Below are 17,498 nucleotides of genomic sequence, written 5' to 3'. Positions count from 1 at the left end.
AATACGTTGAAGTCTCTCCAAAGGTCCCCAAATTTTTTTTTTTTTTGCAGACAGACCACCGGCATAAAATTGGCATGGTCTTTATTCCTAGACACCATACATCGCACAACAACGCTTAAAAGGGAAAACACACATGTCCGCGTCTGATGGCACTACTACAACTTGTCTTTCCAACGGGCTTTTTGTTTTCATTTTTTTTTATCTGCACAGGTTTTGTCCGTTCACTGATGGTGGTCGCATTGGCTGGCTAGAGCCACCTGACCAGTGAGTCATCGGAGGTCTTGGCAACGCGAGTCACTAGTAGACAGTGGCTGCATCCTAAGCTTGCGGTGAAAATAACAAGAAAAAAAAAAGGAAAGGTTTATTCGTCCAGTGCGGTAGTAGCTGTAGAGGCTGGTCTGGCCCAACCAAGTGCCTCGGGGCCTGCCCCAAGCGAGGCAGCACGTGGGTCCCTGCCGCTGCCATCTGGTGTCGCCCGTTCCAAGTGAAGAGAGGCGAGGCTTTTTGCTGTTCCCGACAGAGCCTGCTTCTGCTGCTTCGGGGGCACAGATACGTGCTGGACGAGCGATTTATTTCACTGCGGCAGGCGGCGGCACCGACCAAGCGATCAGGGCAGCGTGACTAGAGGAAGTGGTGGTGGTGAGATAGGAGGCGCCCCCCTGGCATCAGACCGAGTCGTCTGCAGCATGGCAAAGCAGAGGAAAAAGAGAGCACCGAGGTTAGCACATCTTGTTCCAAATGTGCGAAGTTTTTTGGCACGGGTCTTCTGGGGAAGTGGTTCTGCTCACACCATCACCAAAAGGGCACATTTTTCACTACCTAGGATTTTTCCAATGCACAATCAACGCAAAATTTGAACTGCCAAAAGGAAATGACCAATCAAAATGCCTGTTACATGTAATTACATTGGCAGTGTGACATGTAATTACTGCGTAGCCAGTTCCCAAGTGCGTAGTAATCCCAAGTGTATGTTTTTGAGCGTGAATATAAGCCATTGTTACAAATGCCTTACAAATGGATGTGAACCTGCTAGCAGAATAATGCACAGGAGTAGTTGCAGAATCGTTCACGTTTGAATGTATACTGATACGTAGCACACCAGACGAATGCAATGATTTAAATGCAGTCGAACCCACTTATAGCAATATTCAATGGCCATGAAAATTCCATTGTTATAACCGACAATTGTTATAACAGGGTTGCATGAAAAAAATCAAAATAGGGAGATGGCAGGGCTGGCGCTCAACACTTTTCTCATTGACATTTTTCATCTAATTATAATACTTGAGTATTATATTATATGCTCCGAGGTCGTACAAGTGAGACTTGTACGACCGCACTACTTTCGTAACTTCCACACCATTGCTTGCCAAGTTATGAAACAGAGTATGGCCGATTTGGCGCTATACTCCTGTAAGGATGTGATCGCTGCAACGATGACCTGATCCTTTGACTCGACAGCAAAACAGTGTGGCTATTTAGCCACCATGGCAGACACAGACAAAGAGGAGTGGACAGCAGGCTCACCATGGTACCACCACTTGGTCTTCTTGGGGTTCTTGTTGCAGGTCTTTACATAGAGCGAGTTGTCAGGGGGTCGCTTCTGCAAGGAAAAAAAAAAAGAAACAGAAGCATTATGGGGCAGTCTGCCTAGAAAATGCCTTGTTTCTGAAATCTCTGACCTCTCTCCCAAGTATACTTTAGCAGAGCTGCCACAAACAAAAAAGCAAAGCACTCGTTAGAGCTCAGCTCTTTCTTGGGGCTGCTACATCATACTTGCACATTAGTGCTCAAAGTGGGGAGGGGGGTCCACCTGAACAAATAATCAGGCTAAAAAGGGCGGCGACAAGTGCAACTACTGTATGTTCTCGCATAAGGTCCACACTTTTATTCTTCATAAATTTGGGTCTAACTTTATTTGGTCTGCCTCGTGCATAAATAAAATGTAAATAAATTTGTATCTGCTTCGACAAACCGACATGCTTGCAGCGCTGTACGACCAGTTTGTTCGAAGCCTTTCATTCAGCTTCGTTTACCACTCCATTCATCATTGCTAGCACGCAACTGTGGAGCTGAAGCAGCTCGAATCTGGTGCCCCGCAATCGTACTGCTACAAAGTAAAGCTGTACACGGACGCAGACTTGGACATTGTGCCATGCGTAACATCGTGCAATGAAATAACTATAGCTTCGTATGCACTGTACGTGTAATCACCATTATCAAAAACATTTATTGGTCTCTGCAAGATCTTTTGTTGCAGTACGTCAGGGTCTCATCACACACTCTTTGGCTGGGTTTAGCATGAGTGGGGCCTTTTGTCTTGGGCTCCAACGGCCTCGGTTACCCTGTGTGCTCGCTGCATGAGACCAATTTGGTTAGAGAAAGTTAGAGAAAGTTCCTGACTGGAGCTGTCCCCAATCAGTGGCCTGCGCCCTCGTGAGTGATTTATGTGGGGGAGGATATCTTATCCTGGTTCCCCTGTAGTGTGCCAATAAAGCCAAGTGTTTATTTGGAACAGACGGTAGACTTTTGCTACCCTCTCCACCTCTTCATTCCCCGCTATTCCTGCATGCTCCGGCACCCACAATATCTAGTGCTGAATCCGCTGTGGTTGTGTTGTGCGGTGTGTTGTCTCGAGGAGTACATGGAGCATGCGGTGGCTTATTTTACCGTTCAGGAAATGCCGGCAGTTGTCTTGAGCAATCTTATGCTTTAACTTCCTTTTATGCTTCTCGCGCTTCCAGCATTTCACTAGACCATGTCTGGGTATACAGAGGTGCAGAAGATCCCTGTTTACTTCTGGTATGTCTGCTGTCCGTTCTATGGGTTTTATGCTATGGTTTCGAACTTCCGCGAGGATTTGACACCATTCTTTGAGAGTGGTTATGTTGCCAAGCTGTTCCTCACTTTCTGCTCGAAAAGCAGTCCAGTCGGCTATCTTGGCTTGTCCAATTTGCCTTCTCGTATGCAGTGATTGCTTCCTAATATCTCTTTTTAGCCAGGTGATGTTGTCTCCTCCCTCTGTACATGTAAGCACAGCACTGAAGGACAGGCCATGAAGCATTGCGACACAAATTTTGCTGGTGATTAGCCTACAGCTGCAAAAGCATGCAAACAGGACACTGACACACAGCACGATACAGCCTTTGTGCACCACATCGACACGGCGCTGTTGAAAGGTGAAGCCATCCTCGTTGCACCATGCGTAAGGTTGAAAAAGTAAAAACTCCTTAGGCTTTCACACAAAATGTGAATAGAACATTGCAGTGGATATCACTCGCCTGCTTTTTGCATGGCATGAGAACGACAACATAGGTGCAAATTGTGGTAAACGGTAGCGGGCAGGTGGTGCAGCCAGAAAGGGCGACGGCACTAATTGCGAGACACCAAGAAATTAATTTTGTGACAATGCCAATGATTAAGTTGACAATCCTCATGCTGAAGGATTATCAACTGTGATCACAGCCAAAGAGGAGACTGATATGGACCTGTGTACGCCATCAATACCGTGCAGAGACACTGCTGTGTGCCCGCAACTTATGAGGTGCACGCATGGGAAAAAGGGGGTGGGGCTCACAGACAACTAATTTTTATCCGCGCTATTGAGGCCTGAATTTACGAGTGCAACTGCTACACAAGTCGAAGATGTCATGGCGGTACTCCTTTAACATTCCATCAAAATGTTATTATTATGTTGTTTCTTTTTTCACTGCCATAGTGTGCGCCGATGAGATAGCTTACGCACCTTCTCCTTGCAGCTGGAGAGCATGGAGATGATGCTGAGGCAGACTGACTGCACGGAGAGGGCGGGAGACCAGTCGTCCGTCAAGATGGACAAGCATATGTGACCGTTGCTGTACACGTGGGGGTGCACCGGAATGTTGGGCCCCAGGAAGGTCACCTGCAGCAACCGTGACAAAAAAAAAAAGAGAGAGAGAGAGAGAGAGAAGCAGTTGACAAAGTGCCGAGATACCGGTTCCACACTTGTCATTCTCTACTCTTTGCAATTGTTTCCATACCTGCCGACACCTGCTATACTGCCGCACATTGACGGCAGCAAGTTTTCGCTGAAATGGAAATTAATTCTGCAGCGCATTCCGCTGGTTAAAGGACATAAAAGGCAGATGACAGATGTATCTGTTGCAACGAGCCCTTTTGCCATCGCAACACTCAACTTGTAGCCAGGGCTTTGCCCTCTTGGCTTCTCAGCGGTGCTGCTCCCAGCGCGCTACCAGAGGCGAAAAGAGAGAGAAAGCCGCATATCGCTGCAATAAACACTCATAGTTGAAGGATTGGAAGAATGTTCGCTGCACGAAATTTCTGGAAGAATATATTTTAATAGCGAGGCCATTCTACGGTTAGCTAGAGAAGTGTCTCAGGGCCTCTTTAAATACACTCAAACCTCGATGTAACCAACACAGATACAATGAATTATCAGATATCAGAAAATGAAGTAAACCTCATAATTGTAAATTTTGTTGCTACAATCGCCATGGAGTAGGCTTTTAACAAATACTTCACATAACAAAGGTATTTTTGTGTAGAATGTGATCTTCAATTATATTGGAGTCATGAGTGCCTGTAAACGAGAAATTATAAGTCAAGTTATAGAAGATGTTTTCATTACCCAACTTATATGACAGTCCTGCACAGCTAACATGCGCCGCACTTGTAGCCAAAGAATTCATTACATATTACGCGCACTACTACTTGTACTGGGGTGACTTTTTCTCCACCTTTGTTTGTTACGACAAGCTATCTGATGCCATGCTTTCAGAAATTACAATGCTGTGGATGCATTCACTGCAGCAAGTAAGTGGGACACAGTCAGTCATTGCAATAGTCGTGTCGCACGGGGATTGCCACTGTTCACATCTGTCTTTTGGTATTCCAGTGATGTCTACTGTAATAAGTGTTCCGTACTACACTTCAACTATTGATGTCTTCACTGCCAAGATAATTTTGATGTCATTGGCTTAAGAGTAAGCTGCGTGCTTAGAAATTGTGTGCCGTTTAGAATGTGATTTTGTCACACAACAATTACTGCCAACAAGCTTGGGTGCATTTCTTTTTTTAATTCCCTGCAACAATTGCTTCAATGTCGGAAAAGCTACGAGAAGCTGGGACATGCATGGTGTCTGCAAATAAAAAGGAATGGATGCACAGTGTTGAACACTGATTACGACTACATTCTTAACAATTTGACAGCGTTTAGGGTGTAACTTTGCCATACAGCAGTTTCCAACCTTTTGAGTGTTCCCTTTCTTTAACACAGTCCACCTGGGACTTTCTTGTCAGGAATGCCATTCGCATTTCAGCAAACCATAGCAGTCCAGACAGGAAATTACTGAGTTCACTATGGAGAAAAGAGAGATTCTCGACAAATGTTCACTCTAACAAATTTTTTTCACCTTTTGAGGCTTATGTTGTGCCCAAAACAATAATTGTCACCTCTATTGTGCGCATTTCCTTCAACACTATGTGCATGCTACTTTTGTGTCGAGAATGTTATGTAATGTTGATGTGCTGATGCCATTTGTGACCTGAAAGTCCTGTGAGCACAGAGTAAAGGAAAGGAAATGTACGCAAGTCAATGGTTTAATGGCCATCTAGCGTGCATTTCTTTACTTTGAAACAACCATTTCTTTTTTTTCACCGTTCCTCACAAGCAATAATCTGATTAAGCCCTCCAAGGAAAGTTTGCACCCTCTGAGGCACATCTTGTACCCAAACAATAATTGTCGTCTATCTTGCGTACTTTCTCTTTCGTGAACACTGTGTGTAGTACTCCCATATCATTAACAGCATTCACGTCATCAGCATGACACAGCATTTTTGACAAAAGTAGTGAATGCCGAGGTTTCAAAATAGAATAAGCAAGCAAGACAATCATGATTATCGTCTGAGGACAAAATGTTGTCCGGGGATATAAGCTCCAAAAGGTGCAAATTTAGTGTTGTGTACACTCTTCAAACAGTTTGCACCCTTTGGGGCATATCTCGACCCACAATAACAGTCTTGCCCACATTTCCTTTCTTTAACGCTGTCAGCCCGGCACCTCTCAGTCACAAACGGCATGTGCGTTATCCACGTGACATAGCATTTTCGACAGGAAGGTAGTGAGCGCAGCATTTTCAAGCAAGGAAACGCAAGCAAGGCAGACGGCTATTGCTGTGGTACAAATATACACCCCAAAGGGTACAACTGTTTTGAGAGTGTAGTAAAACTACACCTCCAAGGGTGTAGAACTTTTAGTAGTGCATTGTGTGTGAGCTTGCACACTAAAGGGTGCAAACTTTCAAAGTGCCACCTCCCTACTTAAATTATGTTACTCTAAAAAAAGCATTTGACATGTATTTTGTCACCAAATAATAATCGTCATCTGTCCTGCTTGCACTTTTTTTCCTGGAAACTCAGTTCAAGCAGCGTTAGCTTGCTTGAACTGAAATAAGTTGAACAATTTCACAGGAACTGGCCAAGTCTATGATTCTCTAACAAACGTATCGTGATTCTGTGAGCGCTCTGCTAGGGTGTACGAAGTAGACAAAACTGACACATTGTGCGTTTTAAAAGAATATACAAAAGCGGCTCTGCAGATGAAAGTTTCGGTTTGCAAGTGTTTGCACTCTGCAGGAGCAGCTGAGCACCAGATTCTGTTAGCAAATAGACTTTTCTTCAATTAAACTCCAAGTAAAACAGAAGTATTCAATTCGTGTTAAAAATTTTCAATGTTTGCCGTACCTCTAATCACTTTGCATTATAGCACAAGTTGGCGTTCGATAACGAGCGCTTACCTCTGGAGAGTCAAATGGATATTTGGAGCTAAACTTGAAGAGGAGCTGGAACTTCTCGCCTTCATAAAGCGTGCCCTTGGCACCTTCCATGTCAACGATCCACCTGCAAGATGTGAATCGGCAGAAATGTAGGCACGCACAGCATTCATCACCAAACTAAAGTGAAGCAGCCACTGAGCCTGATCTAAGCACCGACACAAAGGATAAGACATTGCTCCCTGTTGAAAAATATTACCCTATTCCACATCACTATCGATGAGCTTGAACGCTCGTACTTGGCTGTACAGCACACACCTACCTGTGTCAGACACCTAAATGTTTAAGAAATGTACAACAGGATGCAAAAAGGGTGAATACAAAACTCTAGTAGATTCAGTCCAAACTAATCAGGCAATTGGCATAGACAACCAGACTAAAAACAGTCGTGCCTTTTTTATCTCTGATTCACTGACCTTTGCAGCATACCAGGATAGATATGACAGATGCCATGACAAAGAATAGAATCCAACGAACCGAATGCCCTGGGTCGTGTGACACAAGGGAAACGGTACATCCCATCGTAACGGGTGCGCAAGTGACTGTTCAGGCGATGTTGACACCGGAAGCCGCGGTTGCGCTGTCCCGCGCTCGCCTCAAGGCCCGGCGTATGTAACAGGTAACCTGACGATCTTGCGCGGTAGAGAAGGAGGGGCACCTACTGCGTCAGGTTGGATCCAACGTTGTCCATGTCGACGCTGACGCCCGGCGGTGGCTCTTTCTGCATGGAGAGCAGCTCCTTCTGAAGCCTCTTCTGTAAAAAAGTGGCGGCTCCGTTTCAGTCGTGCATTCCTCGTCGTGAAATCGCGGCGGCACAATAAAAAATGGGGAGGGGGAAGCACCTACTAGGAACAGACAGCCCGCACTGGACGTGGAAGGAGCGTCCATTAGATACTTGCATGCATTTGCTCCGAGAAGCGCCATTTCTGAGCCCCATGGAAAACGCAGAGAATACACGCTCTACGTTACGCGGGCCACACGAAACAAACAATCGCGTCCGCTGAACGCCACTACACCGAAAGCAGGCAGCGAAGGCGATAACGATAGGCGATCTGTTTTCGGATAGTTGCAGCTACGGAGCGACACAGCTTCAAAAACCAACCTGCATTGACGCCATGGCGTTTTCGCTTGTGGTCGATTGGCCTTTCACTCGGACGGTGAATCCGGTAGCCTAGCCATGGCTACGAGTCTCATCATTCACACCGGCCGCTCCTGCGGCGAGGATAAGCCATCTGGGAAAGCACGGTTTGGGGCACTCGTCACGGGTGGATCGCAAAGAAACAGTCCCATAGAAATTACCGCAACGAGATGAACAACCTGCGAACCCACGTCGGAGTTGTATTCAGTGCTAGACAAAGTGTCAATCAGCTGTGAGCGCTTACCGTGTATCGAAGAGACAGCTGGCGCCACCTCTGTTATTCAATCCCTCCACGCGCTTCAGCCAGCGCCCTTCGGCGGCTACCACCCTGGTACCCGTTACCGTTGCTACATTGGTTGGTTCTTTATTCTGTGACGCTACCTGCAGTTGCAGCAGCTTTAGGGGCTGTAGTCCATTGCACTGTTCGTTTTCAATGACCATTTCACGACCAAAGCGTTAGTTAATACTACTTGTGCCCATCGCTGTTTCCAGCGATAGCGTTCCGTCCCTCAGGTTCATGTTACTTGTATTGAGTTGTTCCTTTCTTATTATATACATGCATTATGACTTATGAGCCTCAAGGTGTGAGTAAAACTAAACTCCGGTAGAGAATTCCAGTACCGAGCTTCCAGCTCCTGTGGATTTCCATGTGGCGCTTTTTACAAGCAGCCGAACATATGGCTGCTTCGACCGACCCTACTAACATACACATGGTCATGCATGCAGAGCGTTCCTACTTAGGAACGTTCCAGCCGCTCGGACTTGATATAAAGATGACATCAGTGAATGCAGACGGACACGCTGGTTAAAACTTAATGTTACTAGACATATAAATTTTAATTTGTGCGTACGGGTGTGTCGTGCCTGCCAAACAAGAGCGCTGTTCAGGTTCACTACATCGATATAAATTACAAGACAATACCATTTATCATGACGTTGCTCTTACTTCCCCCACCCTCCGCTGAATTAACGTGCATCAAGAACAGCCAAGTCCGCGGCGCAAACGTTCGCTAGGGGCGCTGCCGTCGGTGTTCGGTTCGGCTCTGATGAGCAGGGAGTTGAGGGAGTGTCCACGATTTGGTTCTGTGGTGCGGTGGACGGATTTTCCCAAGATTTGTGTTTTAATCGAGTGCTCGAAAGGAAAATACGAGGGTGCGCCCTCTTGCGAAATAAGCCAAGCCTGTGCCCATCAGCTCATCCTCCGGTAAGTCGCGCGAAAGACGGTGCGTCCCCGTTGCTCCCGTGACAGCGATCCAAAACTTTTCGAATGCACCGAGCTTTTGCACGGAAAAAGAAAGTAACCTATGAGGCTTAGCTTCGCCATGTTGCGATCGGCGACGCCCAAACGCCTTGCTCTCGCTAAAAATACTCGTTCGCGATCGTCCCATTTCGCCTAAAAAATGGTCGATAATTCCTGTCTCCGTCGACCTCGTCCGGAGCGGAGGGCTGGCCAAACCGGAGAGCAGCGTCCTCTCCGTGCTGCGGAGCTACGGACGCTGTCCGTCACTATGGCCGGTTCGGAACGAAATTAGTAAACATTGCAAGCCGATTGAACATAGGCGGTCCGTTTGACAGCCTACACTTTGGCCACTTTCGAGTTCCGCGTGTGTTTGGGCGCGTCTGTGAGCTCTCTGGCGTACGATTGGAGGCAGCGAGTTTTATTGTAAGCGATACGCGCTCCGCTACCTGTTAGATCGCGCGCATTCCTCAGAGAGAGCCGGGCGGTATGTGCCACGAATGGGCGGAGGCGCAGGCGACCAGTTTCCCAGCGTGTGTTGTCCGTTGGCCCGTCATCAGCGATTCGAATCACACTCTCGCTGCTGGCCTGCGGCTTTTCGTTAACGAACGCGCTCGGTGTTACTACGATCGCTGCCGCATCAAGATCTTGCGCGCGCATGGCATGTTGCGGCGAGGTGGTGACCCAGAGCTGCCCAGAGGCGTGGCAAAAGCCAGCTTTCGCTTGTTTGTCCGCCTGTAGCCCGAGGCAGGGACCGTGGCAAGGAAAAAAAAAGGGGGTCGGGGGGCGCGGCCGTTCAATTTGCGCTCATCTCAGAAAGTAGAGAAGCGTCTTATTGCGATGTTTTGACCTGCGACGGGTGGCGTCGTCCGCGGTGGCTGTGACGCGCCGATAATCGCCTTATCTGCCGCTTGCGTAAACGAGCGCGTCCGTCGATTATTTTATTGCGCGACGGAGCGTGAAAACGGTTGCGGGCGTTGGACGCGAGACACGACGATTTCCGTTTGCTGCGCGGGAAGATCGGAATGTCAAGCACTGAAACGCACATGGCAGTGCAAGGTTTCGGAATGCCTCGTTGCGAAGCGAAAGAGCGGTGTTGCGCGCATTTGTGGCGAAACTGTTGTGCAAGAGCCTGACCTCAAATCTGCTGCGTCTGGTATTGTGTAAAAAAAACGCCGGGACGAGAAAAAAAGCGAGAAATGAAGCAACATCTGCAGACGCAATAGCAGTGGTGCCGCGTTGCACTCTTGAACGCTTGATGGAAAGCTGCGTTTTTTCGCATTCGCACAGGCTGCTTCGCGCAGTGTTGTTCATGTGTTCGGACCTATGATTACTCCTGCGACGATGTCGCATATCAGTAAACGGTTCTGTTCTCTTGTGGCGAGATGATTGCATTTGGCAACAAGCGTCACACGTATTGTCAGCACATTATGTGCATATATCCCGTTACTTATATTCCATTTATGTGCTTATGATAGCGAGCAACTGTAAATTAAAACAAAAAGAAAATCATTTGTTGAGTATGCGTACAACTAGTGCGTATGCCATCTTCATTTTCATTGCGCATGCGTTCTACATTTCCTCAGTATGCTGAACACAACAATGGTGGTGAACTCAGGGACACGTGCTGTAGCTAAAAGAGTGAAAATTTTCTTTTGTACTTTGCGTGTGGTAATATCAGTCAATCAAGTAAATCTTTTGTGTGTTTGCTTGTAAGAAGGTTGACGTGTGATAGATGGGCTGCTTCTGGTTCTTCACGGTGCATGCAGTGATATCCACCTTACGGTTACATTTTTGCAGCACTTAAGAGGTTTTGTTCCCATGGCCTTGCGTGGAAATTATCAGCAAGGTTGTACTGCATTAGCACATTTACATTATCACTTGAATGTACATGAGGAAGATACTTACCATGGAGGGAGTCTGGAAATAAGCATTTAGAATTGCCAGTTGTCATATTCAAATCTATAACTGTTGCAGACAAATCCTAGCTGGTTAGTTTGCACCCGGCATTAAGTAAGGATGAAAATGAGCAAAGGAGTACGAAAAAAAAAGCTGCATTTTTTCCATTCTGCGAGACATAAACAAGGTGCTGAAATAAATGACAGTTTTGGAAAGAGAAACCACACCTTAATTATTAAGTAGTCTGAACTTTTGTACTTGTACATTTTACTGCTAAATGGGTTTCAGAAACACACAATCCCATGGGGGCTGGTATTTCTACGACTCGAGAAAAACTGCCATGATAGGACAGCATTTTTCGAAAATTCATCATGAAATGCCATTTTTCTCCAACCACAGTTAAAACATTTTAGGTGTACCATGTCAGAAAACTAGTTCATTAATGCTATCTCAACGTGCATTACTGGTGTCTTGAGCAAAGGGAAGGTGCTTATCATCAATGTGACTGTTATACAGTTTCTGCCCACGTCTCTTTGCTTACTTCTATTGCTGAAGAAATTCCTTTATTTTTTTATTTTTTTGTTTGTTGTCGCAATAAGTTCATGTCAAATTTCACGGAAGTTTCACCATTGCTGGCACATAGTCTAATTGGGAAGATTTGAGGTAAAATGATCCACTGAAGGTTGCTTCACAGCTGCACGCCAATTTCTTTGATGCTTCTGTAGTGTGTCAAAGTGTACCTTTGTAAATTGTTTGCCTCGCCCACATTTATCTCGTTGCCCATTGCTCATCCTCTGCCTAATTTGCTCACCGAGTCCTTTCTTGCTCTTTTTCTGTGTCCGTCCTTGAAAAATGATTGTTCTTCTCGAAGCAGAAGTGTCTCTTGGCCAGGTGATCCATGAAGTTTCTCGCAAAGTTCATAGCAGAATCTAAAGTAATTTAGCAAACAGATTTCAACATCTCTCTCTGCAGTCTGTGGTGTTGATACTGGCAAATGTCTGAACCATCATGCCCTTTCATCTCGGCCAGCTTCATCTATCTCTAGGTGTCCAGAAGAGATGCTCGTTGCGCTTATACCTTCTGTGTTCACCTACATTGCTTGTTAAGTTAAATATTCTCCCATGCTTCATTTGAATTGCTGCAGAGTTTCCCCCTATGCATAGGTTCCTGGCACGCACTTTTTCTGCGCATATAGGCACTGCGGATGCTAGAGTCTGCATAATGACTGCTACAAAGGAAACCCAACGTGATTGTTCAGTTTCTGTGGTGTTATGCCTGCAAGCACGGCGTTACGGGCTTGATTGACATAACTTAATGTCTAGGGGAATGTGAAAAAACTCTCGCTCTTGGACTTAGGTGCATGGTAAAGAATCCCAGGTGGTTAAAATTCAACTGAATGGAAACACTGGGCCAGTTTGACATATTCTTTGAGAACTCTACTTTCCTTAATTTCACAATGCTAGGTTATTTATTAAAAGAAAAAGAAATGGAGGTTGAATTTGTATCTTTAAGTTTTTGTGCTGAAACCCCAGCACCAGTACGCCAGTCTGATGTCACTGCTTTCAAAGTATTTTATCATATTTTGGCTCTGTTGGCTCACTAAACGTTTCAGAAACTTGCCATGTTCAATCTTCAGCTCCTTCAAAACACAATGTAGTTAGGTTTTTTCTGACAAACAATTAACAACCATCAAAATCCAAGGCGTCAAGGCAAGCTGGTGTGAAAACTTCAAGAGGGCATTGCCACCCATCTTTCATTTTTGCGTCTTTTCGGGTTTACCAAGCCTCTTTTCAAAATAAGAGTGACTTTTTTGGCATGGTTGAAGGCTAATTTACTAGTACAGCTTCAAATAATTTTTCTCCTTAGTGTTCTTTTAAATAACCCAGGTTCTTCAAAAAAATCTGGGCGTGCTTCCCTACCACGGCAACTCTGTCATAGTGTGTGTGTTGCTTTGGAACACTCAAACCCAGATTAGACTAGGATAGTGACAAAGGAATGCTGGGAGAGCCCATGTTATGCTGTGCTTTCTTGGTATCACATTCCCCTCCCTTCCCTGGGCATTGGCTTTTGTAGGGAGCGAGTGCTCTAGAGTGATAAGATAAAGCTTGTTCAAGTGCCTGCTGTTTGCACTTATATTCCTAGGACACACAATGAATTTTAGATAAGGTCTTTACGGCAAGGCTCAGGTGGAGGCGTTGGTGTATCTGCTTGACCTGGTGTGCGTTGTGTCGGGCTGAAAGCAAGTTGATGTCGCTCGTATCCTCAGCCTGTAGAGAGAAGTTTATTGACCTCATACTCTTTGAACTGTAGCTGGAATTTAATGCGTGAAATGCGATAGTGTGCTTTTAGAGGGTGTTGTGTAGGATTCGGTCATTAGTATTTCAAAGCATCAAATCTCCAGTTACAAGGTGATGAATAAAAATGTTCTTTAATTGCTTTGTTGTTGTTGTGGCATAACAGTTAGCTGGCGCACTGTTTTACCAAAAAATCACAATGAAAAATGAATGTTATACCTGTTGGCCAAAAGTAATTTAATGCCTAAATGGGTGTTTGTTAGTGACAGGAAATGCATAAAATAACGGCAGTAAATTAGGGCAAGGTGTGTTATGGGCACATAGCTGTAATGTGTTTAACTAATGCGTGGCTGTGTTGCTTTGAGGGACTCTTTTTGTTTGCTATCTCCAAGGTTTTGATTTGTAAAGCAAAATGAAATGCACCTTGTAGGGATATCGCAGAATAAAGAATTTTTTCATAGTAAGTTTGAGGGTTTTCTGGTGGCTACTGGCTTTTGCTGTGGGGCGTTGAACCTTTTACTGGGTGCACTATAAGTGTGTATGCTGGTAATAATAGGGCCTTGCAGAAAGGGTTTCTATGTTTTACCTGATATTGGTTTTGTTCACTGCGTTGCTAAGAAATGGTGCTATTATGGTTAGGATGTTTGGTAATCTAGTCCCATACAGTAGCACTAGCATAGTGATTGAGCAGTAAGAACACTGTATAGTAAGTGCTTTGCAGACATTTCACGTCACAGCTGAATACTGAAGCAACTAGGAAGGGCTCCATAGAAAGAAGTTACCGCAGTTGTTGCTTGTAGGAGATAAAAGGCATTGTTTGTCACGGCAGCGTAGAAAGAAAGCGTAGAATGTGACGAAAACAGATGACCCACTTTTTCTCACACACACACGCACGCACGCGCACACACAGACACAAATTTCAGCTGGTGTGTTCCATTGGCAAGTAGGCAATGTTTGCTTTGGCAAATTTGGAGGACATCACATCTTGTCTAACTTGGCACTGCTGCATATGTTGATGCCATGATACAATTAGCTGCCCTATTCAAAATAATCTATAAGAGCAGTTAGCAAAAGGAGTTGTAGCACACCCATGTCCTTTGCACACAGGCACAGAAAAGAGAAAGAGAGAGAAATATTGATTTTTTCCAACACTTCAACTGCATCACCTTTCTGTATACAGCTGGGGATTATGAAGGTGCTAGTGGTGAAGTGTACCGTGGTGCTGCTTTAATATAGAGTATATGCAGGCTATATAAGGTGTGGCCAGAGCACTGGCTGGGTGTCATGTGGTGTCTTCATCCAAGTTTCGCAGGTACTGGTGGTAATTGCCAGCATAATGAAGTAAGTGTTTAAAGATTAAAAAGTAAATGTTTAAAGTAAGTGTTTAAAGCATAGGGCAGTAATGGCGTATGCAACATTACCACTCCTAGACTGGGTAGTGGGACATATGAATTGCGATAAGGGTATTCGGATCCTTCAGATGCAATTTTCTCGTAAACGAAATCTTTTCTTGGTACGAAACAAGCATTACCAGGTTTCTGGAATCATATTTACCGTACTCGATTCTAAGCGCTCCCTTTATTTCACGATCACGATTCCCAATGTGAGGGGGGGTGCTTAGATTCGAAAAATCTAGAATGACCCCCCCCCCTCCCTCTTTTTGCTGCGATATCACGACGAGATGGGTGGGAGAAATAACATTTTATTTTGCACACATTCAAAAGAAAAATCGGTGCAGACAGTAAACCCACCACTTGTATAGTGCCCAGTCACTATCACTGGCATTCGAGTTCGTCGCACTGCTTGAATCGCTGCTCTCGTTGTCCCACACCAGGTCGTTTTTTGTTCCGTCGAAGTTGTTTGTGGTTGAGTAATTCTTAAATGATTTGACCACAACGTCCACTTGGACCCTCTTCCACGCGTCCGAAATCCCCTTTGTGATGGTTGATGGGGATGCTTTCTGCAGCTTTCCCGTCGGCGTCTTCTTCCGGTCAGGGTTTCACACCCACTCTTCGTACTCCTGTCGGAGATTGGCTTTGAAGGGCTTGTTGACTGAAACGTCGAGGGGTTGCAGCACTGGCGTCATGTCTCCCGGAATCACAACCACGTCGCTATTGATGTTCCGAAGCTTTGTATTTACCTCCGGGGTCAGGTTGCCGCGAAACTTGCCCATCAGAAGCATCAACCGCATGCCTGCAGGTCTGCCGAGCAAGGATTCCAGAGTGAGCAAGCACGTTTGGCGGCCTTGGCTACGCGCTCTTCCTAACAAATAGGGGGAGGGGGGGGGTGTACTCAGATTCGCATGCAAACTTTTTGCGAAAATAGAGGGGGGGTGCTTAGAATCGGAGGGTGCTTAGAATCGCAAAAATACGGTTAAACACTCCACTTCGACTTAGTATTTGCCTTTAGTGTCCCTTTAAAGAAAGAAAGAAAAAAGCTTGTACCTACTAGCTGCAGTACGTTACCTGGAAATGGGTTAGAAGTGCTTCCAGGTACGGCTGTGAATGAAGGGAGAATAGAAAGTTTTCTCCTTTAGCTTAGAAATTGTTTGTATCCAGGGGGAGTATGTTTTGGAAGCAGATGTTGCTACGGGGCTTCAGGCTATGCACGAGTGCACAAGGAAATGAAGTGCAGTGTTGTGTTATTCACAAGTTCATCAGTGCTTGCTGACGTGTAACCCTTGTTTTCATTTGCAGACGGGCCATCTGAGCCATGGCTGAGGAGAAGGAGTCGCCTGAGGAGAATGGTCCCGCGGAGTCGAGCCCATCGAGCAAGTCTCGACGGTCAGGGATACTGCGTGCCCGCTCAACAGCTGCCTGCCGCGTCCACCTGTTGGATGGCTCAGACTACGAATGCCAGCTAGATGTGAGTGTGTCAATATGTGCTTTATTTACCGAAGTACACTGTGTGCAGAGTGCCACATTTGTGCACTTGTGAAAATGACCTTGGAAAACTTGACTATAACAAGGCAATACAGTTATGGCAAATTAGTATTCTGTGCTAAAGGAAAAGAGCACAGAACAAAGGTAATCTTTGTTACGTTAATGTTAATTTACGCTCTGCTTCCTTTGTTTGCTGTTATGATAGGTTATAGATTGACCGTGAGTAAGGAAGGGACCTTGTTGAGAGACGCGATGCCTTCATTGCAGTGTTTTCTTCAGCACATGTACATCTGTGAAAAGGGTAGGTTAGGTAGGGAAGAACGATGACCTTATTTGTGTACTGTACTACCTGCAAATGCAGAATAGTCTTTAATATAGCACATGTGCTTCATGTTTGCCTCATGGAAAAAGCCATGGTTAAAGAGTGTAGGTGCACTAAGTCTTAAATAAATAGTAGCACCAGGTATACATGACTCTTTCTGCTCATACTTGAGTTGTCCGTGTCTTCTAATCTTGCACTGAGGCAGCATTTTGCAGTAAGTTTAGTTTTATACCATGTTTGCAAGCATTAATTGCCCTGTCTGTAGTAGGCATCATCTGCTGCGACACCACTCAAAACATGTCAATTCCACTGCAGTGGAATGGTGGCGCCACCTGTCATCGCTACAGTGAACCTTGTACTTTCACCATAGTCAAGACGGGTGGCACTGGTGGTCCATTGCAGTGGAATTGACATTTTTTGAGCGGTGTCTCACCAGACGTGTACTTCGGATTTATTGTAGAAGTAATGCCTGCAGATGTGGTATTAAACCAAACTCACTGCAGATGCTACTTCCATGCACAATTTGAGCATGAACGAACTAGTGCTTTAAAGGGGGAGTGATGTGTACATGGCACAGTCATTTCTGCAACACTCGGTGTATACAGTGTGGCTGTTTAAATATGATACTAAAAAAATTCACCGACAATACCCTAATGCGAAATTTAAGCACAACTCTATACGTGTTTTAATTTAGCGGTATATTGGCTGGCACGGACAGTCTGTCTTATGCAGGATGTTGCGAATGGAGCGAAGTGTGATGCGACTGCCTCTGTAATCTGGAGATCGCAAGAGCCAGCGCATGGGTGATGTGTGGGCGCAATTTACAGCAGCCGCCGCCGACAGACCTCTCAGACGACTTGCGCTACTCTGGCGCTATCTCATAGCCATCGTTGCCG

The 17,498-nt window shown here is 45.5% G+C and overlaps 2 protein-coding genes across 7 annotated transcripts in view; one reads left to right on the top strand and one right to left on the bottom strand.

The window, feature by feature from the left end:
* Positions 1-64: 64 nt before the first annotated feature.
* Positions 65-8,326, bottom strand: LOC135907786 (ubiquitin-conjugating enzyme E2 W). 5 transcript variants are annotated; one of them, XM_065439518.2, is made up of 8 exons: positions 8,213-8,326; positions 7,933-8,147; positions 7,677-7,756; positions 7,493-7,584; positions 6,795-6,897; positions 3,746-3,901; positions 1,528-1,603; positions 65-679 (listed from the first exon to the last, which is right to left on the bottom strand). In XM_065439518.2, exons 3-8 carry the CDS (start codon positions 7,752-7,754, stop codon positions 666-668), a joined length of 519 nt encoding a protein of 172 aa, XP_065295590.1. In that variant the 5' UTR covers positions 7,755-7,756; positions 7,933-8,147; positions 8,213-8,326; the 3' UTR covers positions 65-665. The 5 variants fall into 5 exon arrangements, with proteins under 5 accessions (XP_065295590.1, XP_065295592.1, XP_065295589.1 ...); XM_065439520.2 differs by lacking the exons at positions 7,677-7,756; positions 8,213-8,326 and having other exon boundaries at positions 7,933-8,042; positions 8,130-8,208; XM_065439517.2 differs by lacking the exon at positions 8,213-8,326 and having other exon boundaries at positions 7,933-8,205.
* A 644-nt stretch (positions 8,327-8,970) lies between these two features.
* cora (erythrocyte membrane protein band 4.1 like coracle) overlaps positions 8,971-17,498 on the top strand; it is a 57,449-nt gene continuing 48,921 nt past the window's right edge. For both annotated transcript variants that reach the window (XM_065439510.1, XM_065439509.1), the window contains exons 1-2: positions 8,971-9,172; positions 16,095-16,263. In XM_065439510.1, coding sequence (XP_065295582.1) covers positions 16,111-16,263 — 153 coding nt within the window. In that variant the 5' untranslated portion in view covers positions 8,971-9,172; positions 16,095-16,110. The remainder of the gene's footprint in view (positions 9,173-16,094; positions 16,264-17,498) is intronic.

Source organism: Dermacentor albipictus, chromosome 6, assembly GCF_038994185.2.
Source record: "Dermacentor albipictus isolate Rhodes 1998 colony chromosome 6, USDA_Dalb.pri_finalv2, whole genome shotgun sequence".
NCBI classification, from domain to species: Eukaryota; Metazoa; Arthropoda; class Arachnida; order Ixodida; family Ixodidae; genus Dermacentor; species Dermacentor albipictus.
This window is presented reverse-complemented; position numbering and strand designations above follow the sequence as displayed.